The sequence below is a fragment of the Lethenteron reissneri genome, chromosome 21 (genome assembly GCF_015708825.2).
Source record: "Lethenteron reissneri isolate LAM-NWPU_2019-01 chromosome 21, ASM1570882v1, whole genome shotgun sequence".
NCBI classification, from domain to species: Eukaryota; Metazoa; Chordata; class Hyperoartia; order Petromyzontiformes; family Petromyzontidae; genus Lethenteron; species Lethenteron reissneri.
In genome coordinates this window covers 13,277,425-13,299,583 of record NC_083799.1, presented here as the reverse complement: position 1 = coordinate 13,299,583, position 22,159 = coordinate 13,277,425, and the positions used below count along the sequence as shown (strand labels likewise).

At 51.5% G+C, this 22,159-nt stretch overlaps 2 protein-coding genes across 14 annotated transcripts in view; both read right to left on the bottom strand.

Moving 5' to 3' along the window:
* The window catches only part of LOC133345258 (mitogen-activated protein kinase kinase kinase 13-like), a 38,997-nt gene extending 34,737 nt beyond the window's left edge, over positions 1–4,260 (bottom strand). For both annotated transcript variants that reach the window (XM_061555865.1, XM_061555866.1), the window contains exon 1: positions 3,729–4,260. The gene's annotated coding sequence lies outside the window, so the exon portion shown is untranslated. The remainder of the gene's footprint in view (positions 1–3,728) is intronic.
* A 6,196-nt stretch (positions 4,261–10,456) lies between these two features.
* The window catches only part of LOC133345256 (disco-interacting protein 2 homolog C-like), a 151,101-nt gene continuing 139,398 nt past the window's right edge, over positions 10,457–22,159 (bottom strand). For 7 of the 12 annotated variants that reach the window (XM_061555853.1, XM_061555859.1, XM_061555860.1 and 4 more), the window contains 5 exons: positions 22,027–22,101; positions 20,159–20,333; positions 16,642–16,765; positions 16,362–16,482; positions 10,457–15,701 (listed from right to left, as the gene is read on the bottom strand). In XM_061555853.1, coding sequence (XP_061411837.1) covers positions 15,570–15,701; positions 16,362–16,482; positions 16,642–16,765; positions 20,159–20,333; positions 22,027–22,101 — 627 coding nt within the window. In that variant the 3' untranslated portion in view covers positions 10,457–15,569. The remainder of the gene's footprint in view (positions 15,702–16,361; positions 16,483–16,641; positions 16,766–20,158; positions 20,334–22,026; positions 22,102–22,159) is intronic. The other 5 variants (XM_061555852.1, XM_061555856.1, XM_061555857.1 and 2 more) reach the window with 1 other exon arrangement.

The following is a 22,159-nucleotide window of genomic DNA, read 5'->3' as shown; positions in this document are numbered from 1 at the left end:
AAGCTAGGCAAACACATCGGTGAAGCCCCGTGCTGGGACAAGGTTAAATAAAGGGTCAGGGTGTGTCCACACTCGAATGCACATGGGGCAGTGCTCGTCACCATAGGCGTTTTCGATTCTATTGGTAGGAATGGAAGCCATTACTGGCGAAACGTCGTACTCAGATTGTAAATGCTGTGGCTTGGCTCTCCAACACACCGGTGTGCTGTACTAGTAACGAATTGGCACGTTCTGTTTACGTGACAAACCTTTACTAATTGGCCGTGTCGGGTGGTGGCGGGTTTAACGACACATTTATATTTACTCGGTCTAACCCAAAACACCTCTATTATGGATAATATTCGTCGCAATAAACATTGGTAGGAATTCCACATTCCTATGACAAGGGCCAGTTTCTTCAAAGGACACCCAATGCTGACTTCCCACAAAGTGGCACTCGTTTAATCAATCAGTTGAGGATGAAAACGCCGAGTTGACGCACCAGCTGGGATTTGAACTCACAAGTTTCCCTATCGCGAGCTGACTGCTCTGACCACAGAGCCACGTGTGGTTCACTCTTGCACCACCACCACCACCACCACCTTTGACCACAGTTCCACTTGTGGGGACCTCTAGCACCACCACCAGCTTTGACCACAGATACACTTGTGGTTAACTTTGCTATAAAAAATCACGGCGCTCCTCTGCAGATGCCCTCACAGCACAAAAACACACACACACAAGTCACTCGAGTGGTCTCGGGGTTTGGTTGTTTTGGGTCAAGGCTAACCCGGACACAACACCGGCGGGGTCACGATTACAATGAAAACAGACACACGTAGTTATGAGCATCCATGGCGTCACAGTCTCATCCAAACGTCACGAACTGCCCCACCACCGTCATTCGGCAAACACCGCCTCTGCTCCCCGGCAGCTGTGTCGCCGGGGCCGTCATCCCTCACTGAATTTGGTAGACTGCTGTAAGAGAGGAGGCAACGTGCATCGTTGCCAACAGCAGCCGTGGCTAGAAGGGCGATACTGGACGTAATGTGCCAGGTGCGGGAAACATTTTGCGAGTCACCTGCCCGGACAGACCCGGCTGAAACGAAGCTCCCGAGGTGCTGTGATGTGCGTGTGCACGTCCTCCCAGAATGTTCTCTCTATCGGCAACTCTACGAACACGTCTTTGTGCTTTGTCTCTGTAGCGTCTCTCTATCTGTGTCTAAGTCTGTATCCATGCGTGCGTGTGTGTCTCTCTCTCTCATATCTGGTTTGTGTGTGTGTCTTTGTTTTTGTGTCTCTCTCCAAATATATCACTCGTGTGTCTGTCTCAGTATCTGCCTCCCGGGATTATGTCTCTCTCCGTATCTCTCTCTCTGTGTGTGTCTCCGTGTCGGTCTCCCGAGCTTATTCCTCCTATCCGTACAGGACGCAGTGTTCTTGTCTTTGAGTCGAATGCTTACAACCGGCAAAGGGGGTGGAGGCAGTGGCGCTCTTGGTACGCGCACTGCGCTATGAACCCACAAAACCTAAGCTCGATTCCCGGCTAGGGCTGGGTGGTGATGAGTGATACGTGAAACCATCCCAGGCGCCTCCCCCTCCCCACCCCAAAGATAAAGATCCCCCCTATAGCCCGTAACAGACTGTTGAGACTAATGCTGTTAGCGAGTAGCACCAATGAAGGGCCGGCCCGGTACACGAGGGGTGGGATGGTGGGTCGGTGGCCCGACCGCATTTGTCTCCCTAGTGGCAATGTTTACACACCACACCACGTCCTCATTTGAGGCTGAGTCGACCTTCCTTGGGGAGGCCCATGGCGGGTTCAGATAAACCGTCGCCGGTGTTGGCCGTGAGCGGGAATCGAACCCGTGTCCCCCGGGTTCGTAGCGCAGTGCGTGCGCCAGAGGTCGCAACCGGGTACCCGATACCCGTACCCTACCCGATACCCGGCTACCCGTACCCGGCCGGGTACGGGTAGCCGTTTGCGACCCTGGTGCGGCCGGGTACGGGTACGGGTAGGACCGTGAGTCACTGGTGAGTAACCGTTTGTCACTCATTTCGGGTAGGGTACGGGTACGGGTAGGGAACGGGTACCCATTTGCGACCCTGGTGCGGCCGGGTACGGGTACGGAATCAAAACCCGTTTGCGACCTCTGGTGTGCGCTCTTAATCGCCACTTCACCAACCTGCACTGCCCACCAGCGTTCGATCAAACAACGCAACGGGTTCATCAACCCCTTCTCGATCACAAAAGGTTCAGTACGGCCGAGGTTCATAGAGGACACGCCAAGGCACCTTCAGGATTTCTTCTGATTCGGTGCTCACAACAGAACATAGACCGAGGCACGCTTGCGATGATTTCGTGTTCGCCGTCACTAACTGAGATTCAATGAAACTTCCGCAACATTGAATGGCATTCTGAGGGTCCGGTGTCAATAACTGAGGCTCACAGAGCCAGACAAAGGCACCTTCCGGTTTGTTGTTATGATTATTGGGATTCAATGTTTAGGCTCGTGCACACTTAAGCCATTGGAAGCAGCAGGCTCCGAAAATAGCTCCAGCCCTGGCCAGCAATGCACCACCGCTGCTGTGTTTGTTGCCAGAAGATTGTTTTTACGCTACAGGGGAAGGCCCCCAAATTGCGACATCGGAGACGCGCGCTCGTGCGTGCGTGTGTGCGTGTGTGTGTACAACCTGGGGAATCTGTTCTCTTACAAACATAAACAACAACAGCAGCAGCAGCAGCGACAGAGTGGCAATCAGCAACAGCGCAAACGGCAGCACGAACAGCAGCAGCAGCAACAATGAAAGATTACTGAGCAGCAGCAGCAGCAAGCATCATTGGGCAACATCAGCATCGACCACAACGGAAGAAGAAGCATAAAAATCCCAGCGGGTCATAATCGAAGCCAGTAACAGCAGCAAGCAATGGCTACATTAGCAATGGCAAAGGTAGCAAGCAAGCTCCAGCCACGTCAAAACAGCCTCTGCATGGACGGTGGCAGCCACAGGAATCAGTTGTGGTGGCAGGAAGAACGCCAACACCGGCAGGAGCCATATCACGGCAGCGGCAGCGGCGGCGACAACAATAGCCGCAACACCTGGGCAGATCCATGAACGCAGCGATGTCTAGCGCAACAACAGCCGTGTCGCCGAGATCACCAGCAAACACACAGCGACAGAATCAATCGTCGAGCAGAAGTAATGCCAGCAGAAGCGACAGCGACAGCAGCAGCGACGGCTCACACGGACACCACCACCAGTAACAGCTGCCTCAACAGCCGTAGCGGGGAAGAGCCCAGCGCTGGTGTCGATCCGTTGCCCCTTGGAGCCAATTATTCCGGAGTGTCCCTTACACCCTCGGCTATCCAAACGTCCCCGTGACCACCTCCCCCACCCCCCCACTAGCATCCTCCCTCGCCCGACGATCCCGCCGATGAGACCCTCCGGCGTACACAGGCATCTCCCGTGCGGCGTGCACGATCTGCGTGCACCACCCCGCACACACCGTGTACACACACGCGCCACGTATGATGCTCCTGTGTGTCTCATTGCACCCCCCCCTCAATGGTACCCAATGCTCCCCGCGCAGCGTATCAATTGCCGCAATGCCCCGGTGTGTACATGGCTATTCACGCATTTCGTGCTCAGTGTTCCCACGACATCATCTAGCAGTGTCGGGGGGGGGGGGGGGTACGACCCCGTGTGGCACAATGCCCCCCCCCCCCGCCCCCCTCGTGTGCCCTCACCTCTTCGCGGCTACGTCGTCATCGGGAGAGATGCGGGATTCGCTCCGTCCATCTTCCGCGTGCCCCCGCTCGCCTTCGGCCGTCGCTCCGCTCACCGCCTTGCCCGCTTATCAGCCCGTCGGCCCGTCTGCGGGACCCCTTATCCGCACTGCGCGGTCCGTTCGCCTGCTTGCCTGCCCCCCCCCCCCTCCTTCAGCCCTCCTCGTCCGCCCGACCAGCCGCCTGTACGTGTCCAGCGATCGGCCGGTCCGCCCGTCTCCCCCCCCCCCCCTTGTTGATCTGCTCGCCTCTTCCGTTCGTCCGTCCGTCCGCGCGCACGAATATGTCTTCTCGTTTGGCAGCGCCCGCACGCTCCCTCGCACGCACGCCGATGTATTGGCCGGGATCTGAGCTACGCGCGGTGCCTCTGTCCACCGGTGTCTCTCTCTCTCTGTCTCTCGTTCTCTCTGTCTCGCTGTCTCGCTCTCTCTGTCTCTCGCTCTCTCTCTGTCTCTCGTGTCCCGTCTCCTCCTCCTCCTCCGCCGCCGCGTCTCTCGGCTTCGTGACGTCTCCGTGCCCGGGGCGTCACGCGCGGGTCGTGACGCCCCGCGCGTGACGCGGGTGCTGTGCTCGCTGAGCCAAACGGCGCTGGGGGGGGAGGGGGGGAGAGACAAAGGCGGCCGGGCGTGGGGACTCGAGGCGCTGCCGGGGTTTTTTTTGTGCTCGCTGAGCCATACGGTGCTGGAGGTGGGGGGGGGGAGGGGGGAGAGACAAAGGTGGCCGGGCGTGGGGGCTCGAGGTGCGGGGCCTTTTTGTGCTCGCTGCGTCCCGGCAGGTTTAGGGGTTAAAGTCCCCTGACCGTCTTCCTGTTATCCGCTAAATTGTGAATAACAGGAATTGTGGATAACAAGATGCCCCTGTTATGTGTATAGTTGGGAGGCAGGGCTTAATTTTTATCCCGGGTCGGTGACCCGGACGAAAAAAAAATAGTCCGCACTCGGCATACCACATCCAGTATGCCACCCACCACCACCTGCTCAAGTCGACGAACATTTGAAGTGGGAGATGGATCCCTGGCGACACGGCTGTTGAGGCAGAGGCGGTGTGTTTGCCAATGACGGTAGGTGCGACTCGTTGTTTTCACACTGCTTCTGCAATACCAAGAGCAGTTCCTCATGACATTTGATTTGTGAACATTGCATTTTATTTCTCTGTTACGCCCTGGGCGATCGAGGGGAGCGGGGGGGGGGGCGCCGTGGTGGCGAGATGTTATCTCCCTCGCCTGGTATACAGGATGTCCTGGGTTCGATCCCGACACGGACGCCTGCTGCGTATTTGGAATTTGCATGTTCTCCCCGTGGTCGCGTGGATTTTTCTCCGGATCCTCCCGGTTTCCCCCCAGACATTTAGAATCAACATCACGCGTTCCGAGTATTTGGCTGTGAGAAATGTCCACATGATAAGCCACTTGGTTGAGCTATCAGTTGTGGACAGATCGCTTCTGTAAAAAGAGCTCGTGGGCATTACCTGCTAAAGTAAAACATATTTCAGTTTTTAAATAGATCGTAACTCATCATGATCTTGCCATGTGTTGCGTTCGGGTTCGCCAATCCCAAGACCACTCGAACGACTTGAGTGTGGTGTGGTGTGGGTGTGTGAGGGCCATCCGCACAGGAGCGCGTGTTCAAGTGTTTCCGAGCACGACAGATGATGGGTCTTTTGTGCGTTGGTGAAGGCGTGGAGATAAGACACGGGAGCCTAGACGTACAGTGCAAACAATGGATCCATAATAAGTTTCAAACTGACTGCAGGAATTACTCTTTGGTTCTTTCGGTAAAGTCACGGAGAAAGAAAAAATAAATTGAATAATAGCATACGACGTTTCGATTGCAACACAAGCAATCATAATCAGGTACAAATGAAAGAGAAAACAAACTTCGTAAACTTAGAAATCTAATTCTTGGATCTTTCGGTAAAGTCACGTAGGAGGGAAATAATAAAATAATAAAAATAAAACAATTAAATTCTCACGACGTTTCGGCCACAACACAAGCAGCCGTCCTCAGGTGAAGAAAAGAGCTGTCGGAAAGACAGCGTCCTAATGAACGCTGAAAGAAAGATCCAAGAATATGAATCCCTGCAGTCACGAAAGCTTTAAATCGAAATTTAGAAATATAATGCAATACAATACAGAGAGTCGGCTAACATAATAGTCAACACCCTACCTGCTTGATTACGTTCTTCCAAAGATTGCTAAATTTGAGAGAGAGACAAAACACAGACACAGAGACACAAAGACACATAAGCAGAGAGAGAGAGAGACAACACAGAGACACACACACAGAGAGAGACGCACACTGGCACACAGAAAAACAACGCCTCTGTGTCGAGGCCTTAAATAGAGAGAGAGGGGGCCAGAGAGAGAGGGAGGTAGAGAAATTAGCATGTCAACGAGATATTTGGAGCTTTCGTGACTGCAGGAAATACTAGAGCAATAACACAGAGAGAGAGAAAACACACTTAATCAAACAAACTTAGTAAAATTTGTAAATGTAATGCAATGCAACACAGAGAGTCGGTCAACACACAATTAACACATTGCCTGGTTGATTACGTTCTTCCAAAGATTGCTAAATTAGAAGATAAGTGTGACATTTTTTGCTTTTCTGTGTGCCTATGTGTGCGTCTCTCTCTCTGTGTCTCTGTGTTATTTCTCTCTGCTTATGTGTCTATGTGTCTCCGTGTCTGTGTTTTGTCTCTCTCTCAAATTTAGCAATCTTTGGAAGAACGTAATCAACCAGGTAGGGTGTTGACTGTTATGTTAGCCGACTCTCTGTATTGTATTGCATTATATTTATACGTTTACTAGGTTTGTTTTCGCTTTCATTCGTACCTGATTATGATTGTTTGTGTTGCAATCGAAACGTCGTATGCAATTATTTAATTATTATTTTCTTTCTACGTGACTTTACCGAAAGAACCAAAGCAATAATGCGTTTCGCCAGCAATTGCAACTCGCTTTACAAATCTGGCCGTCGCCTGATGAAGCTAGTCGTCCTCAGATGGTAAATGCTGTGGCTTGGCTCTCCAACACACACCGGTGAGTGCTGTACTAGTATACTACACTACAATACACTATACACTACACTATACACTGCACTACTATACACTACACTACACACCAGTGCTGTACTAGTGAGGAATTGGCCACGTTCTGTTGACGTGACGACCCTTACTAATTGGCTGTGTCGGGTGGTGGCGGGTTTAACGACACATTCATACATTAACGCGATCTAACCCCAAAAAAACCCTCTGTTCCGGATGATATTGGTCGCGAAAGCTGGCTACGTGTACAACAATGGATGTTGCCGCTGGAGCAGCGATCGTCACGTCCACCCCAGCCACGGCGCTCACCCTGCCACTCACTGTGTTCACAAACGTTGAGATTTTGTCGAATCTTCACCGACCCCGAGTTGCTACAACCGCCTACGAGCTGTGTGGATATCCGTCAGAGCAACTCGGCTCGGTGGAAATCGTGGGATAGGTGTGCGAATGCACGAAATGTCGCTTCATTTGAATGCATCGCATTGCGGCCACGAACCCAGCCGCGCTGCGCGGAGTAAAAAAAAACCTCGCCATCAGCCACGATTGATCTACTGCTGGATGAAGGTATCCCCTAGCCGTCGCCATCCTTTACGGTCTTGCGATGTCGGAAAAGGAAGAAAAAAAACCGTATCTACCTAGCACCTCCTGCCCACGAGCCGATTCCATCGCTCCATCTCCGCGGTGGATGTGCCGAGATGGTGGTTCACTGCATCAGCGCGCACTTTCAGATGCGCTTCTGTGACCGTCTGGATAGCTCTTCCTCTCGATACTGCATTAAGAACCCACTGGAGCTAAGCACTTTTAAATCGTCTCGATTGAAAACAAATTGATTTAAAACTGCGTTTTGTGTTCAGTTTGTTGTCCTTCCCCCGCACCTCCGATTGGCACGGTTGGCTACGTAAGGTGTGAAAGAAGTTCAACATCCATAGCTTTCTCTATTGAAGTTTGCACTCCGTAGTTATTATCGCCCGTCACGTGTCCTTGAACCAACCCACATCTGACACTCAGTAACTCACACGGGCGGACCAGTCATAGAACTGTAGTTGAATTGATCTTGATTTGAAGCTTTCGTGACTGCAGGAATCCATACTCTTTGGTTCTTTCGGTAAAGTCACGTGGGTATAAAATACAATATTTTAAAATATTTTTTTATAAATAATAATTTTTTTATTTTAAAATAAAATACACTTTTATTTTAGTTTAAAGTAAAATTTTAAAATACTATTTTATTTTAAAATAACATTTTATTTTATTTTAAAAGAAAATTATACTTTATTTTATACCTACGTGACTTTACCGAAATAACCAAATGGTATTTAGTGGCATGGTTGGACATTATCGCCACTACTCATAGCCGGCAGTACTAGCTTGTGTCAATAGGGGGCGGAAGAGTGACAGATCCCAGCGTCCAAGGACTACAGCCCAAGGGACCAACGGTAACCCCTTTATGGGATAGCGGATCCAGGGACCCAGACCCCAGGAGGGGGCTGGGGGATGACGTCACCATCCCAGGACCTTCTGGAAGGTTCTAGAATATGAATCCTTGCAGTCACGAAAGCTTCAAATCTAAAACCACACGGGACTTTGTTTCATTCGGTCCGCCATTTCGAAACAAAATGTGCACACTACTGTGCTGCATCTCAGCTTAAAAAGGGCATAATTGGAATAGGCGACGTTTCGGGCACTGCTCCTATTTCCAGAGCACCATTGCTCGATCTGTGACATGGAGGACCATTTCCTAAAACGTCGCCTAAATATATTAAGTCCCACAATGTATAAACAACTCATCAATTGCCGAACAAACCCTTCACAGGTAGCGGACCGCAGAGCTTTGCGAAATTAACGTATTGGCGGTAACACCGGTGATGCACGCGATATAAACAAAAACACCTTCTTGCGCAATGATGATTTATTTTCCTGCGATTCACAACCGCGGTCAGGAAAATCTTGCGGGGTGCGTCAACATCACTTCTCGTGATGTTGAAGGCAGTCGGAAGAAGAACGTTATGAGCGGCCGAACAAGAAAAATCACACGATAGCACCCAGCCTGATGACCCTTGGCTCCGTGTTCCAAAGGCAAGATTTGACTCCTCGTGCCTTAGACTTGATCGGACGGTTCCTCGATTTATTTCCGGAATCATTTCTCGGCGAACGGTGACATCAAAAGATTACGAACTCGTGGCGTCACACGTTCGAATGGGAAATCGGCTGCTGAATCCCAGTGGAACTTCTCATGGAGGAGTCCTGCAGCTCGCTCAAGGGGCAACAGCGACATCGTCAGACCTTTACGAGGTCTGGTGTGTTGTTTTGCTGCACCGGTGTGGTAACCGCTAATATTGGTGCGCGCTGGCTTGCCACTTTGGCTGCTGCCTTCCACGCTCCATCTGTGTAGTTTCCCATTCTCGTCACCCCCCCCCCCCCCACCACTATCTCTTTACGAGAGTGAGCGACTCCTGTGTGACCGTTACACGTTGACATTATAAATACGCGATGTTCTTACGCGTGCGATTCCATCCACGGTGCGTCGCTGGCGTAAGAACTGAACGTCGAGTGCATCTTTGCGCCGCTGCTGTTGTCTACACGCACGAGGTGGGTGCATTGCGTTTAACAGCGCCCTCTGTCGGTCGCGAAACATGCAAATTACAGCGTCAAAATATTCACCGTTGGATGAGAGTTGTTAGCGAGCACTTATTAAAGTACCCAGTGCCGCATTGTCCTAGTGGAAAAAGTAGCTACGTATCCTACGGGCCCCGCACTTTCAAGGGCCCCGTGCTAAATTATTTCAAGCTATCAATTCCGGTTCAGTAATTCCGCACTTGCTCTATTACTATAGTACTATACTGCCTTCAACTTTTATGAACGACTGGGCGTTTAAGGTGAGAGATTTGTCGTATTATCTGGCTGTATAACAAATTAAAAAAATTAATTACTTTAGTATGTAAGTAAAAAAAAAAATGTGTTTTATATTTGTGTTTTTTTATGTAATGCCCCTTAATAACATCAGGCTACAAGTCCCGCACCGATCTCAATCCGCCACTGGAAGTACCTATAACAGGGCGCTCGACGGCGTGGGGCGGTCGAGCGCCACATTCGGCCGCTCTATGCCTCCTGGGGTGCCGCTAGCGAGCGCCTGTTAAGAAAGCGATGGTGTTCATATTCTTAGGTTTTTTTCGGTAAAGTCACGTAGATAAAAAAAATAGAATTAAAAAAAGTGGAGTAAAAATCACGTTTCGGAGGCAACACAAGCTTCCGCCTTCAGGTGGAACCGTCACAGCACGATTGCTGTATCAAGCTATCGTGCTGTGCCTCCGAAACGTTGTGATTTTTACTGTACTTTCATTAATTTTATTTTTTATCTACGTGACTTTACCGAAAAAACCTAAGAATATGAATCCTTGCAGTCACGAAAGCTTCAAATCTAGAAAAAGCGATGGTGCACAAATATGAAATCACACATAGACCCCTCCCACCACCCACCGCCAATCCCCCATCTCACCTTGCCCGCCGATGTCAAACGCTCCTCCACAATCATCTTTTGTCCGTGGGAAAACATTCCGACTCCTGCAGATCCCCCCTAGATATTGGCACACGCCGGGGAGACCCCCCCCCCCCCGCTCCCCACGTGTACAGCAGCGAGACGGATGGATGGCGTGGGGGGCCGTGAGACGACCAAGATTCTGGCTGCCCCCCCCCACCCTTGCTGCTTGTATTAATTTCTGTCTGGAATGTTGCAGGGCCAGCCCATTCCAGGTGGGGGGGGACGCCACTCCGCCGTTTGCCACGCGGCTGATTTTGTCTCGCTGCTCATTGCTTGCTGTGAAGCTCACGGTCGGCACGCGGTGAGGTGGTGGGGGGCGTCTGTGGCGACGCCAGTAGGCACTTGCAGGCACGCTGCAGCCGTGGAGTCGAGGTGTCTACTCCCTCCTCCTCCTCCCCGCTCCCGTTTGGTTTCACTCCTGCAGCAACCCCGCTGCTGCTGCTGCTATTTGTTGCATTCAATTTAATCCCAGGTCTCCCTTGAAAAAAATAGAATTGTGGTCTTAGCGGGCTTTATGTATGTTGAACTTCTTTCGCGCCGTACGTAGCCCACCGTGCTAAATCGGAGGTGCTTTAAATGGTATACACGAATCGACACAAGCCCTGGGAGCAATGGCTGCACTTAACCAGTGGTGGAAAGTCCACATTGTTTAGGGCGATGTCAAGTTCATCCGTGCATCATCCATCGAGAGGACACGCACTGCCAATTTTCACTTCCCATATAGTAGTGCTCACCGCACGGATCACCGTCAAGCGGTCACACGCTTACACACACACAGGATGGAATCGGTAGCACAGTGTGGGTTGACATGGGAACTGTTCACAGGAATTAATTGGAGCGCCTTGTCCAGTCTCCTCCCCATTTGTTGCCCGGGGCCTGGGACTATCCGTCCCATGAGCTCCTGATGGCAGTTGTACCGCCGGCACACTCGATCGCTAACCGCCACTAGTGGTTCCATTCACACCAGGGACAATGGTTTTCACGTTATATAACGAACACGAAAGCGACACCACGCATTGTCCTGAAGGTGGCTGGTCGCCCAAAACGTCGTGACTTTCTTGCCAACTTGTCGAGACACTGCTCGTTTTTTTTATTTGTTACAGGACCAAACTGTGAAACTTATTGTGCGTCAAGACGGGGGGAGGGAGGAGGGATAAGAAGTGAGTGCATGCGTGAGACACGTGTGTGTGTGCATACACATTGCGTGTATGTTGAAGTTCGTCAACACCGTACGTAGCCAACAGTGTTCATCGGAGGTGCGATCGTGTGTGGCACCACAGCAAAGCAGTGGTCATTAGGAGGGGGGGGGGGGGTGATGGATCATCTAGAGATTCACAGGCGCTAACATACTTGACTGACCCTCCAGATTTAAGCGGCAGGCTTGTCGATGTTCAAACCGTTTTCACCGCATATGAATTTTCAAAGCAGTAGTTGCTACAATTTTTCTTCTGCACAATGTTGAGATAGAGCGGTGCGATTAGCTCTGAAGCTCCTTATAGGGGGGAGGGGGGGGGGGGTCGCAGGATAAAACAAAATCATCGGCAGCTTATCGCTTCGGCCATCGGTAAGGTTGGCAGGTTATCCAAACACACCTGCTGGGGGGGGGGGGGGGGGCTGCGAGGTGGGCACAAAAGAACGGCAGCAGAACAAGTGGGGTTCGCGAACCCGCCGCCTTGGGGGTTTCTCTTGGGCTCTACGATTTATATTTCACGCGAAGCAAAACACTCATTAATAAAGTCATTAAAAAAAGAAATAATTATCCAAACAGCCCATTGCAGCAAGACCCCCCGGAAAAAGAGCTTTGGGACTCATGCTTTCCTGAAGAAAGCAAATTATTATAATTATTATTATACTTTTAATAGTGCGGGGATGTGTATACTTTGACATGTGGCACCGACAGCTTGAATGCACACAGCATGGATCACGTGTGTATACATATGCATGTATATGTTTATATACACATTATATGTATATACAGTGCCATAGTATGTGTACGTATGCCAATACACATCTAGGTCTATATACATATATATTTATAAAGTGACTATAGTCTATACAATAGAATACAGTATACGCATACATATGTATACGCACATGAACGCATACTGTGTGCGACATATTATATATGCTATTCTGCGCGTGTGCATAAACGCCTAATATGCACGTGTATGCAATGCATCAATGGTTATCTGACAAATCTGTCTACTAAAAATGAACCGTCTGCAGAAATCAGGAGTTTAAAAAGCACCCCCAAACTCAATGATAACAACAGCAACAACATGAACAGGACAATCACGAAACACATCTTAACAACCCTAACTCAAGTGGATCCATTTAAAAAAAACACTACATAAGACTTTAAATAATGATTTAAAAAAAAGACAGAATAGTCCCTGATCCATCCATGAACGACAATGATAATAATAAGTCACTTGTGCAGAATGTCACCAATACAAATTGCTGCCTTGGGCAAATGAACTACGTGGACACGCGTTCAAACACATGCTCATGATGATACACGTTCAAAAACAAGAGCACCGAGCAGCTGAACGAGATCGTCGTGATTTCAGCCGAACTGGTCACTGAGATCGCGGCCTGTCCATCAGCGATGTCCAGCTGGGCGGCACGACTGGCAAGAGCATTCGAACGGTGAACCCCATGGGTCGGGGAGTTCAAAGTTCAAACCTGGGCCGAGGTCGACCCGGCACTCCGCATTACCCAGAGGGCTCGATGGATGACTTGACGAGAGATTAACAGCAATTGTGTTTACGGATGGACTGGCCTCCACCACGGGAATATGGAATTTCCACCACTGGCTCCGAGCTGCAAGCCTTAAGGTGAGAGACCGCCCCACCGTTCCGTTGAGCGTGGGAGACCTTCGTTATTCGCGTATTGACCGCGGGACAAAAGCTGCTCGAACCGTTTGCGTGCTCTTGGCAGACATCGGTACACCACGGTCGCTGCAGGTCTCTGAAATTTGAACGATCACCCGTCGGCCAAAATGTGAATCGTGGTTGAGCTTTGGCGAATGCAAGAAGTGTTCTTTTTGTTGTTGTTGTTGTAAAAGTTCCAACGGAGGTGATCGCGGGGCGACGGCTTACCCGCAAGTTGCCACGCCGTGGCAAACGTGAACACAAAACGGTGAGTGTGCAGGAGAAAAATCAAAACCGCGATTCGCGACGGCACGCAACGCCGGGCCGCCACGCTCGTGACGCGAGCGCATCGCGGATGAAACTGCCTGGTGCGTACAAGCCCCTCTCCTCTCATCTCGGCGCGCACGAATACCGCAAGGCTCGGCCAAAGAACCCTTCGAGAATGTGACATTACAAAAGCAAACACGGACTCAAGCGCATTCCTGTTTCAATATAATCGCTCTCAGTAATATATTACTATTTTCATCGTCATTTTCGTCATCACGTGATATAATTAATACAGAAATATGGGGGGGGCTTCAAAACAAGCCTAACATTAGATAGGTGTGGCTTTTCTATTGACTCGTTCTCAATATTTTTTGACCACTCCCTTACGTATACTGTATGACAATGTCTGCTGCGAACGGCATCACAGCAACACTCCAAACACTTTCTGTCCATCCACTGGTTGCGTCTCCGCAGGGAGTGAGGCGGGAAGAGGGAGGTGGATGGAGTTCATCAACTCCTCCCTGCCTCCCAGAGGGAGCCGAGGTACAGGGTCAGGGGTCAGGGGCCGGTTCAGCTGGGGTGTGATCTCTGAAGTCCGGATCTCCATGGATTCCCCACTGCCACTGCCCACAACAACCCCAGCAACGCAACGTGGAGGCCCTGCATGCACCATCAGCAGCAGCAAAGCCATTACCACCACCACCACTATCACCATCATTATCAAAATCACCACCACCACCAAGGCTATCACCACCATCACCACTGCCTGAACCATCACTATCATCATCACCACCACCACTACCAGAACAATCAAAACCACCACCACTATACCAGTGCCAACAGCGGCACAAATAGTCCAAAAGAGACGTCCAAGTAGATTTGGAATGAGAGAAACAGAACGGTGTCATTCATCATCGCGATCGCAGTGGTTCATTCACTTTAACGGTAATTATTGAATTTTAAACATTACTCTTGTATGGGACAGTGTCTTTCTAACTGACACTCGGGGGAGGTTGAGGTGGAAAATCCATGCGTGAGCGAGTGGGCAAGTGGCACGTTAAAGCACAAATCCGATTTGCAGCCAAGCCAAAAAAGAAGAACCCCTTCACACCAGACCGTGCAGTCGGTCACAGAACAGACCAACGCGACCCCATTACAAAACCACCCCCCCCCCTCCAGGAGCACACCGTACAGCAGCTACAAAATAAAACAACACCGAGCCACATTCTCGCCTCGCGATGGACAAAGCATAATCTTCTTTGTTTTTCTTTCAATTGAAAAGAAAACGACAATTTAAATGGGCAGGAAGAAATGTTTGCCGGTGAGACTTCCTTTTCTGGCTTCTTCAGTGCTCGTCGCGATGGGCGACCCAACCCGACCGTTTGCGGTTCATCCCCAACCCCCAAGGCCCGACAGGGAGGCCCTCTCTGCAATGTGGAGGGGGAGTCACGTGGTCCACCGTGGTGGTTGTTGCCGCGGCCTGGCGACGTTGCCGCCATGGCACAGATCCCTTCCAGCGCGCGTCCGTCCGTCCGTGTGGCACAAGCATGGCATCGCCGGCCGATCTGCCGTCCTGCGATATGAACGCTTTTAACAAAAAAATTATAAAATTAAAAAAACCTAATCAGAGGAACCATCCGTGCTGCCTCATGCTGAAACGCGCAGAATGGGGAAGGTGACTGCCGGCGACGGTGGACGTGGCGGCGGCGGCCTGTGAACGCGCGGCCGGCCGATCGTGGTCTCCTCATGCTTGGCCAGTCAAGTTCGTTCGAGGCCGACAAGCCGGCAGCCGACCGGGCTGAAGTCCACTTCGCTCCGCACGCTGGCACCTGGCGTGATGCACGCTGGCACCTGGCGTGATGCACGCTAAACGAGGGCGTGATCGTCGTGGTCGGGGGTGGGGAGTGTTCGTGTTCATTGTTCCGCATGTCACCGTCGGCGGCACGTTGCGCCGTACACTGCCGGATCGAGGCGTGCCGAGGGCACGCTGCGCTCTGGCGGGATGTCACTCGCCGTGCCGGCGTAACGCGTATACGTGCGTATACTCGCGCACCGCAGGGGTGGCTCGCCGCGCCCGCGTCACATGTTGTAGGCGACGTAGATGGGATCCAGCTGGTCGGCCAGGAAGCCATCCCGCAGGTGCATGCGCTGTTTCTCCCCGCGCGAGTTGATCGGGATGACGCCCACGTCCACCACGACCACCACGCCCACCTGCGCCACACGCGGCCCCCCGGGAGGCAGCCGGCAACCGTCATACGAGGAGTGTCGTGGTGGAGGTGTCGCGCTGTGGGTTCTGTCATGTGATACGCGTGGCGGAGTGCTGCGTGTAATTTGTACGACGTGCGGCCGTTGTTGTGCGTGCCCGCACACCGGTCTGCGGCGGTGTGGCGGTTGTTGTTGAAATGAGCGATGGGAGAACGGATGAGGCTGCCTGGGGAGCGGGGCACGGTGCCACGTGGCGTGTGGCGTGGTACACATGGTGTGCCACACGTGGATTAAACTAAAAAATATAGATCCACTGAGCTATATAGCTCTTTGTCAGAAGCAACCTGGACACAAATGATAGCTCAACGAAGTGGCTTAGAATGTGCAAATGTATCGCACTTCTAAATGTGGAGGGAAAGACCAGAGCACCCGGAGAAAAATCCACGTGACCACGGGGAGAACACGTAGACTCCAAATTAACTAGCATCAGGGTTGGGATCGAAACTATCACCACCTGTATACCAGGAGAGGTAGTTAACATTTCGCCACCGTGGATTGCCATTATGGTGCCGTGTGGTGCCGTGTGGTGCGGTGTGGTGCGGTGTGGTGCGGTGGGGTGCGGTGTGGTGCGGTGTGGTGCGGTGTGGCGTGCTGCGCTCCACCCACCAGGAGGTGGTGTTCCTCCAGCGCTGTCCCCGTCACCAGCGGCACCAGATCCAGCGCCTCCTGCTCCGAGCCGTCGAGCTCCACCACGACCACCAGCAGGTTCGTCCACGTGAACACCGCACTGCAACCACCACCAGGAATATTTGCGCGTGTGAACACCACGCTGAGACAGCGCGACAGACAAGTGTGTTCGCGGTGTCGCGTTAGAGGTCAGGGGATTGGGAGTGGGTCGGAGTATTTCGATTGGAGAAGAAGGCGCCGCTGGCAGTGGCTGCCGTACCACTCGGCGATGTTCCTGTGGGCGCGCAGCACCGAGATCTCGATGTCGATGGGGTGGTAGCGCATCCCGCGCAGCTCCATCGTCTCGTCTAGCGAACCCACCACGTACAGCGCATCGTGCCTCTCTGCACACACACACACACACAAAAACAAAGGTCCCCCGTGTACCCTTAACAAACTGTTGGGGCAAGTGCTGTTAGCGAGCAGCACCTATGAAGGCCAGCACGGCACACGAAGGAGTGTGTGGCAAGCACCACGCCCGGCTGCCTTTGTCTCCCCAGTGGTGATGTTTACACACAGCACCGGGTACTCATTTTAGGCTGAGTCGACCTAGGGGAGGCCCATGACCGGTTCAGATAATCGTCACCGGTGTTGACTGTGAGCAGGAATCGAACTCGGGTCGCGGGGTTCGTAGCGCAGCGCGCTTACCGCTACGCTGCCGCTCCCCACTATGCGAAGTGACACATCCACACACACACAGACAGCCTGTGAGTTCGTGCGTTCAAGGCAAGAGGTGACAGTTGGGTGCGTGAGAAGACAGGGAGATGTACAATTCGATTCGAATTAATGTGGCCTCCATAAGTCAAAGCCGATTCAAATGCTGAATAAAATAGTTCAACTTTGAAGCTACAAGACCAGCGTAAGCGTCGGCCAACATAACCTCTAGAGCAGCGGGTCCCAACCTGTGATCCCGCAGTCCACGGGAGCTCCGCAAGGCCATGGCAAGGGGTCCGCGGGACCCACACAGATCCCATTTCCGATCACAGAACACTGGAACGTTCACTACGCGAAGGTCGAGGATATGTTGGGAACCACTGCTCCTGAGGAAGCAACAGTGGAGTGAGAGCAGGCGATGGTAGGGCTGTCCCTTCGTTAACTCTTTTTCGTTCAGAGATGCCTGCAAGTTGCAGGGTGGGTGTCCCGTTCACCGCTGAATCGTCACTGACACTGCACAGATTGTCAAAACGCAAATTTAGAGTGGCCCACGTCAATCCCTTCTAGTTTGGAAGCGGCACGTGACGGAGTTTACACTTACGCGGAACATTAAACACATTTTCTTTCATATTCACACACAAACAAACAAATGTGTTCTTCGTTAGCCTTTGTATGCAGCACTCGCTAAGTCTAAACTTTAGTTTTTACCTGGTAAAGGCCCACTGAGCTGTTAACTCTTTTAAGAAGCGACCTGGCTACAAATGATAGCTCAACAAAGTGGTTTATCACGTGGGAATGGATCGCAGGCAAATACTATAAATGCATTTTAATTATAATTTGTGGAGGGAAAAACCGGAGGATCCGGAGAAAAATCCACGCGACCACGGGGAGAACATGCAAACTCCAGATAAACAGGCGTCAGGGTCGGGATCTAACCCACGACCTCCTCCATACCGGGCGAGAGAGTTAACATCTCACCACCGTGGTGCCTGTTAGGTGACTAGCACCTATGAAGGTGCTAGTCAGCAACTATGAAGGTCGGAATGGCACACAGGAGGTGTTGTGGCCAGGACCATGCCCAGCTGCCTTTGTCTCCCCAGTGCTGATGTTTAACCACCACATCTGGCACTCGTTAATGCTGAATTTACCTAGGCGAGGTCCAGGATAGGTTCAAATATTCGCCATTGTTATTGGTCGCGAGTGGCAATCGAACGCTGGTCGCCGGGTATGGAACGCAGTGCGCTAAACCACGACACTATTGCTCTCACACATACAATTATACACACAATCACAAATTCACATGGAAAGTACACACAGCGCCAAATATCCCCCGTATAACCTTAACAGACTGTTCGAGCAAGTGCTGTTAGTGAGCACCTATGAAGGCCGGCACGGTACACGAGGGGGTGGGTGGCCAGCACCACGCCCACGAACTTAGCACGGTTGGCTATGCGCGGTGTGAAAGAAGTTCATCATACATACACTGATACGCAAACACGCGCACATACAGACACACAAACAACAACGGCAGCTGCCATTTGTCGCTAAGCGGCGGTGACATCACCACAACCCCCAGTGCCAAGAACGGCGGACAGCAGGGCCACAAGAATTGGCACCGCGTCTCTGGCAGGTGGTCACGGCGCAGACAATGAGTTGACGCAAAGCATCGCCCTACTGGTCAACAGTTAGCAAAGGAGGATATGTTTTGTATGCTGGCAACTGGGTAAGGTAATAATACATCCTGAAATGCCTTTTGAAAAGAGGTGATGCTGTTGCATGTGTTTCATTGGGGTCATTTAATTTCCTGTTTCAATAAATATTACGGGAAAAAAAACCAAATACAAGACGCTGTTGAAAACTCACACAAGCACGCACACACACACACATTCTGGCATGCACACACCCTTCTGCAGATACACGTGCGCACACACATGCACAGGCTCCAGGATGCACACACGCACGAACGTTCGCGTGCACCCTTCAGCATGGACACGCTCGCGCACGCTCTAGGGCGCACCAGGAGGGTTAGTCAGCACCACCGTACCAGGTACTCATTTTGAGGCTGAGTCTATTTAGGGGAGGCCCAGGATGGTTCAGATAATCATCGCTAGTGTGAGCGTAAATTAAACTCGGGTCGTCAGGTTAGGGTGAGGATGCACAAAGACAAAGACCTCCTGTATAGCATTAACAGACTGTTGGGGCAAGTGCTGTTCGCCAGCACCTATGAAGGCCTGGCACGGCACACACACACACACACATTCTGACACGCACGCACACAGGGCAAACATTCAGCAATAAACGAATGCACACGCAGGGCTTTTCTTATCGCGTCTCGTGGTGACAAAGATAAATATCACAAAACGAAGGTCGTCTTTAGACAGACATTTCCTGAGAAATACCATGACAGCAGCCATCTACCACGCTCGTACCCGACCAATCAGATAAGGTAGATGCTGACAGAAACACCCGGCGTGCAGATCTCTATTAACCCTTTCCCACTCGGAGACATCTGCAAGTTGCAGGGTCGGTGCCGTTCACCGCTGAATTTCAGAATGCGTGAGCGGTTAGCGTTCATTTTATTTACAGGCATAGCGCAGTTATGTTTTTTAAGACATTGTGCTGTGCTCCCCGCAGAAAACTGTAGTGACATGACCGCACTCTATGATAGCTGGCGCAAAGCGGTGGCACATGCCCTCCCGCATGGCCTTGTACTGATAAGTCTCTATCCAAAATGAAAGAACCTCTCAAAATGAATTAACGGTGGCAACGTGTGGAAATTGCACAAACTGAGGCTTGCACGGGTACATGCGCACGCACAAACAAGGACATTCAGAGGCACAAGACAATGATTTCTCCGTATTGCCTATGACTCTTGGGGCAAGTGCTGTTCGTGGGTGGCCAACAGCACGCCTGGCCGCCTTTGTCTCCCCAACGCTGATGTCAACACCATACCAGGTACTCATTTGAGGCTGAGTCAACCTAGGGGAGGCCCAGTGGACCGGTTCAGATATTTGAACTCGGGTCGCGCGGGTTCGTGGCGCGGTGCGCATTAACCGCTACGCCGGCGCTGTCGGCAGACGTACCCCCGCTGGCGTCGGTGAGCTCGGTACGGCGCAGGAAGCCCAGGTAGCCGGTGCGCGCCCACACGGTCTGCGTGTCGCCAAAGCTGAGGCGCGCGCTGAAGTGGTCGGAGTGCAGCGGCTCGTCCCCGTACAGCGTGTAGTACCCGCTCGCGTTGTGCGGGCTGCTCACCCAGATCTGCCTCGCGCGTGCGTAAAAACAAAGACAAAGATCCCCCATATAGCCTTCACAGACTGTTGGGGCAAGTGCAGCGAGCACCTATGAAGGCTGGTACTGGTACACACACACACACATTCTGAAACGATTGCACACAGGGCAAACATTCAGCAGGAAAATAATGCACACACAGGAGCGTTTCTTATCGAGTCTCAGTGGTGACAAAGAGAAATATCACAAAATGGTCGACTTAAGACAGACATTTCCTGCAAAACCCCATGACAGCGATATGGCGATGTTTACACACCGCACCAGGTACTTCATTTGAGGCTGAGCCAAACTAGGGGATGCCCAGGACCGGTTTAGATAATCGTGATTGGTGTTGTATTATCATTTCAATCTTTTAGCCCTAGATTTACAAAATAGGTATACATTTTATACTTGGTAATAATAATTTTAATATTACAAAATTTACTTAATAAGGAGTTTAATGACAAAAGACAATAATGAAGATTAACTTTAGGGCTACTTGAACGCTTCCGTGGGCTGCTTCTACTCTCAGGCAGATCTCAGAATCAGAAGAATATTTATTTTTACCCACCCCCCCGTGACTTTTTGCAAGGAGGGGGTGGGTGAGGTGGGGGTGCTTCAGGCTGTGGCATGAATACCGCACATTTTTATCTCTTATTTTTAGGTCATTTTATTTTTTACCGACGTGACTTTACCGAAAGAACCAAAGATATGAGACAAATGCTTTCCCGAACACCACGTTCATTGGAGACGTGGACATGTGATCTCCCTGTGGCCTTAGTAACCTTGTGGTTTTGGGGCTCAATGGGGTGGGGGGGTGGGCGGCAGGGACCGATGGTCTTGATTGAAGGGCCGCCATACCAAAAAGTTTGAGACCCACCGGTGTTAACAAAGATCCCCAACATAATCGTACGGGGCAAGTGCTGTTAGCGAGCATATATTAAGGCCGGTACGTCGATTGGGGAGATGGTGTGGCTAGCATCACGCCACTACCTCCTCATTTACCGTGCCGGGCTAAATACACACACACTGTTTAGTTTGTTGTCCTCCCCCGCACGGTTGGCTACGTACGGTGCAAAAGAAGTTCAACATGCATATATACACATATATAAGTACACAAAACGCACCGCACATAAAGCGCATGACCCAAAGCAGGCACCCAAGAAATGGCAAGCGCGTTATACCACACATTAAGGGGCCATCAATTTAGTACGTACGCATGGAGGGGGGAGGGGGGGGTTAACGCAAATGAGTACGCTTGCGTATGGGGGATCTACTGACAATGTGAAGCCTCGATAATAATTTGTCTACATTGGCCTTCAAATGAGTTAGATAGTCTGGCAGTGTGGACTGTCTGTTTGCTTCAACACGTTGATATGATTAATCCTTGATCGTTTCTGCGTGGATTAAATATCGGCCGTTCTATAGGATTCGGGGGGGGGGGGGGTGCGTCAAGCGTACGTACGCAGGCGGGGGGGGGGGTTGTAAAAAGTACGCGTGCGTACAAGGAGGGGGGGAGGGGTCAAGTTTTGACAGATTTCTGCGTACGTACTAAATAGATGTTTTCGACTTACGTACTAAATGGATGGCCCCTAACGCAGGATGACCCAGAACCTGCAATCGCCGTCATCAAGGCCTCAACCGCCCATTCTCTCTCCACTGCCGCGGTGAAGGCGTTGCGTACCTCCCCGAGGTGCGAGTCTCCGAGCGGGCCCTTGTTCTCCGGGTTGACGATGATCACGCGCACACCCGGCAGGATCTGTCAATGGCAACAGTCATCTTGTTTTCACCGTCGGGAGCATTGGCAACGGAATCGA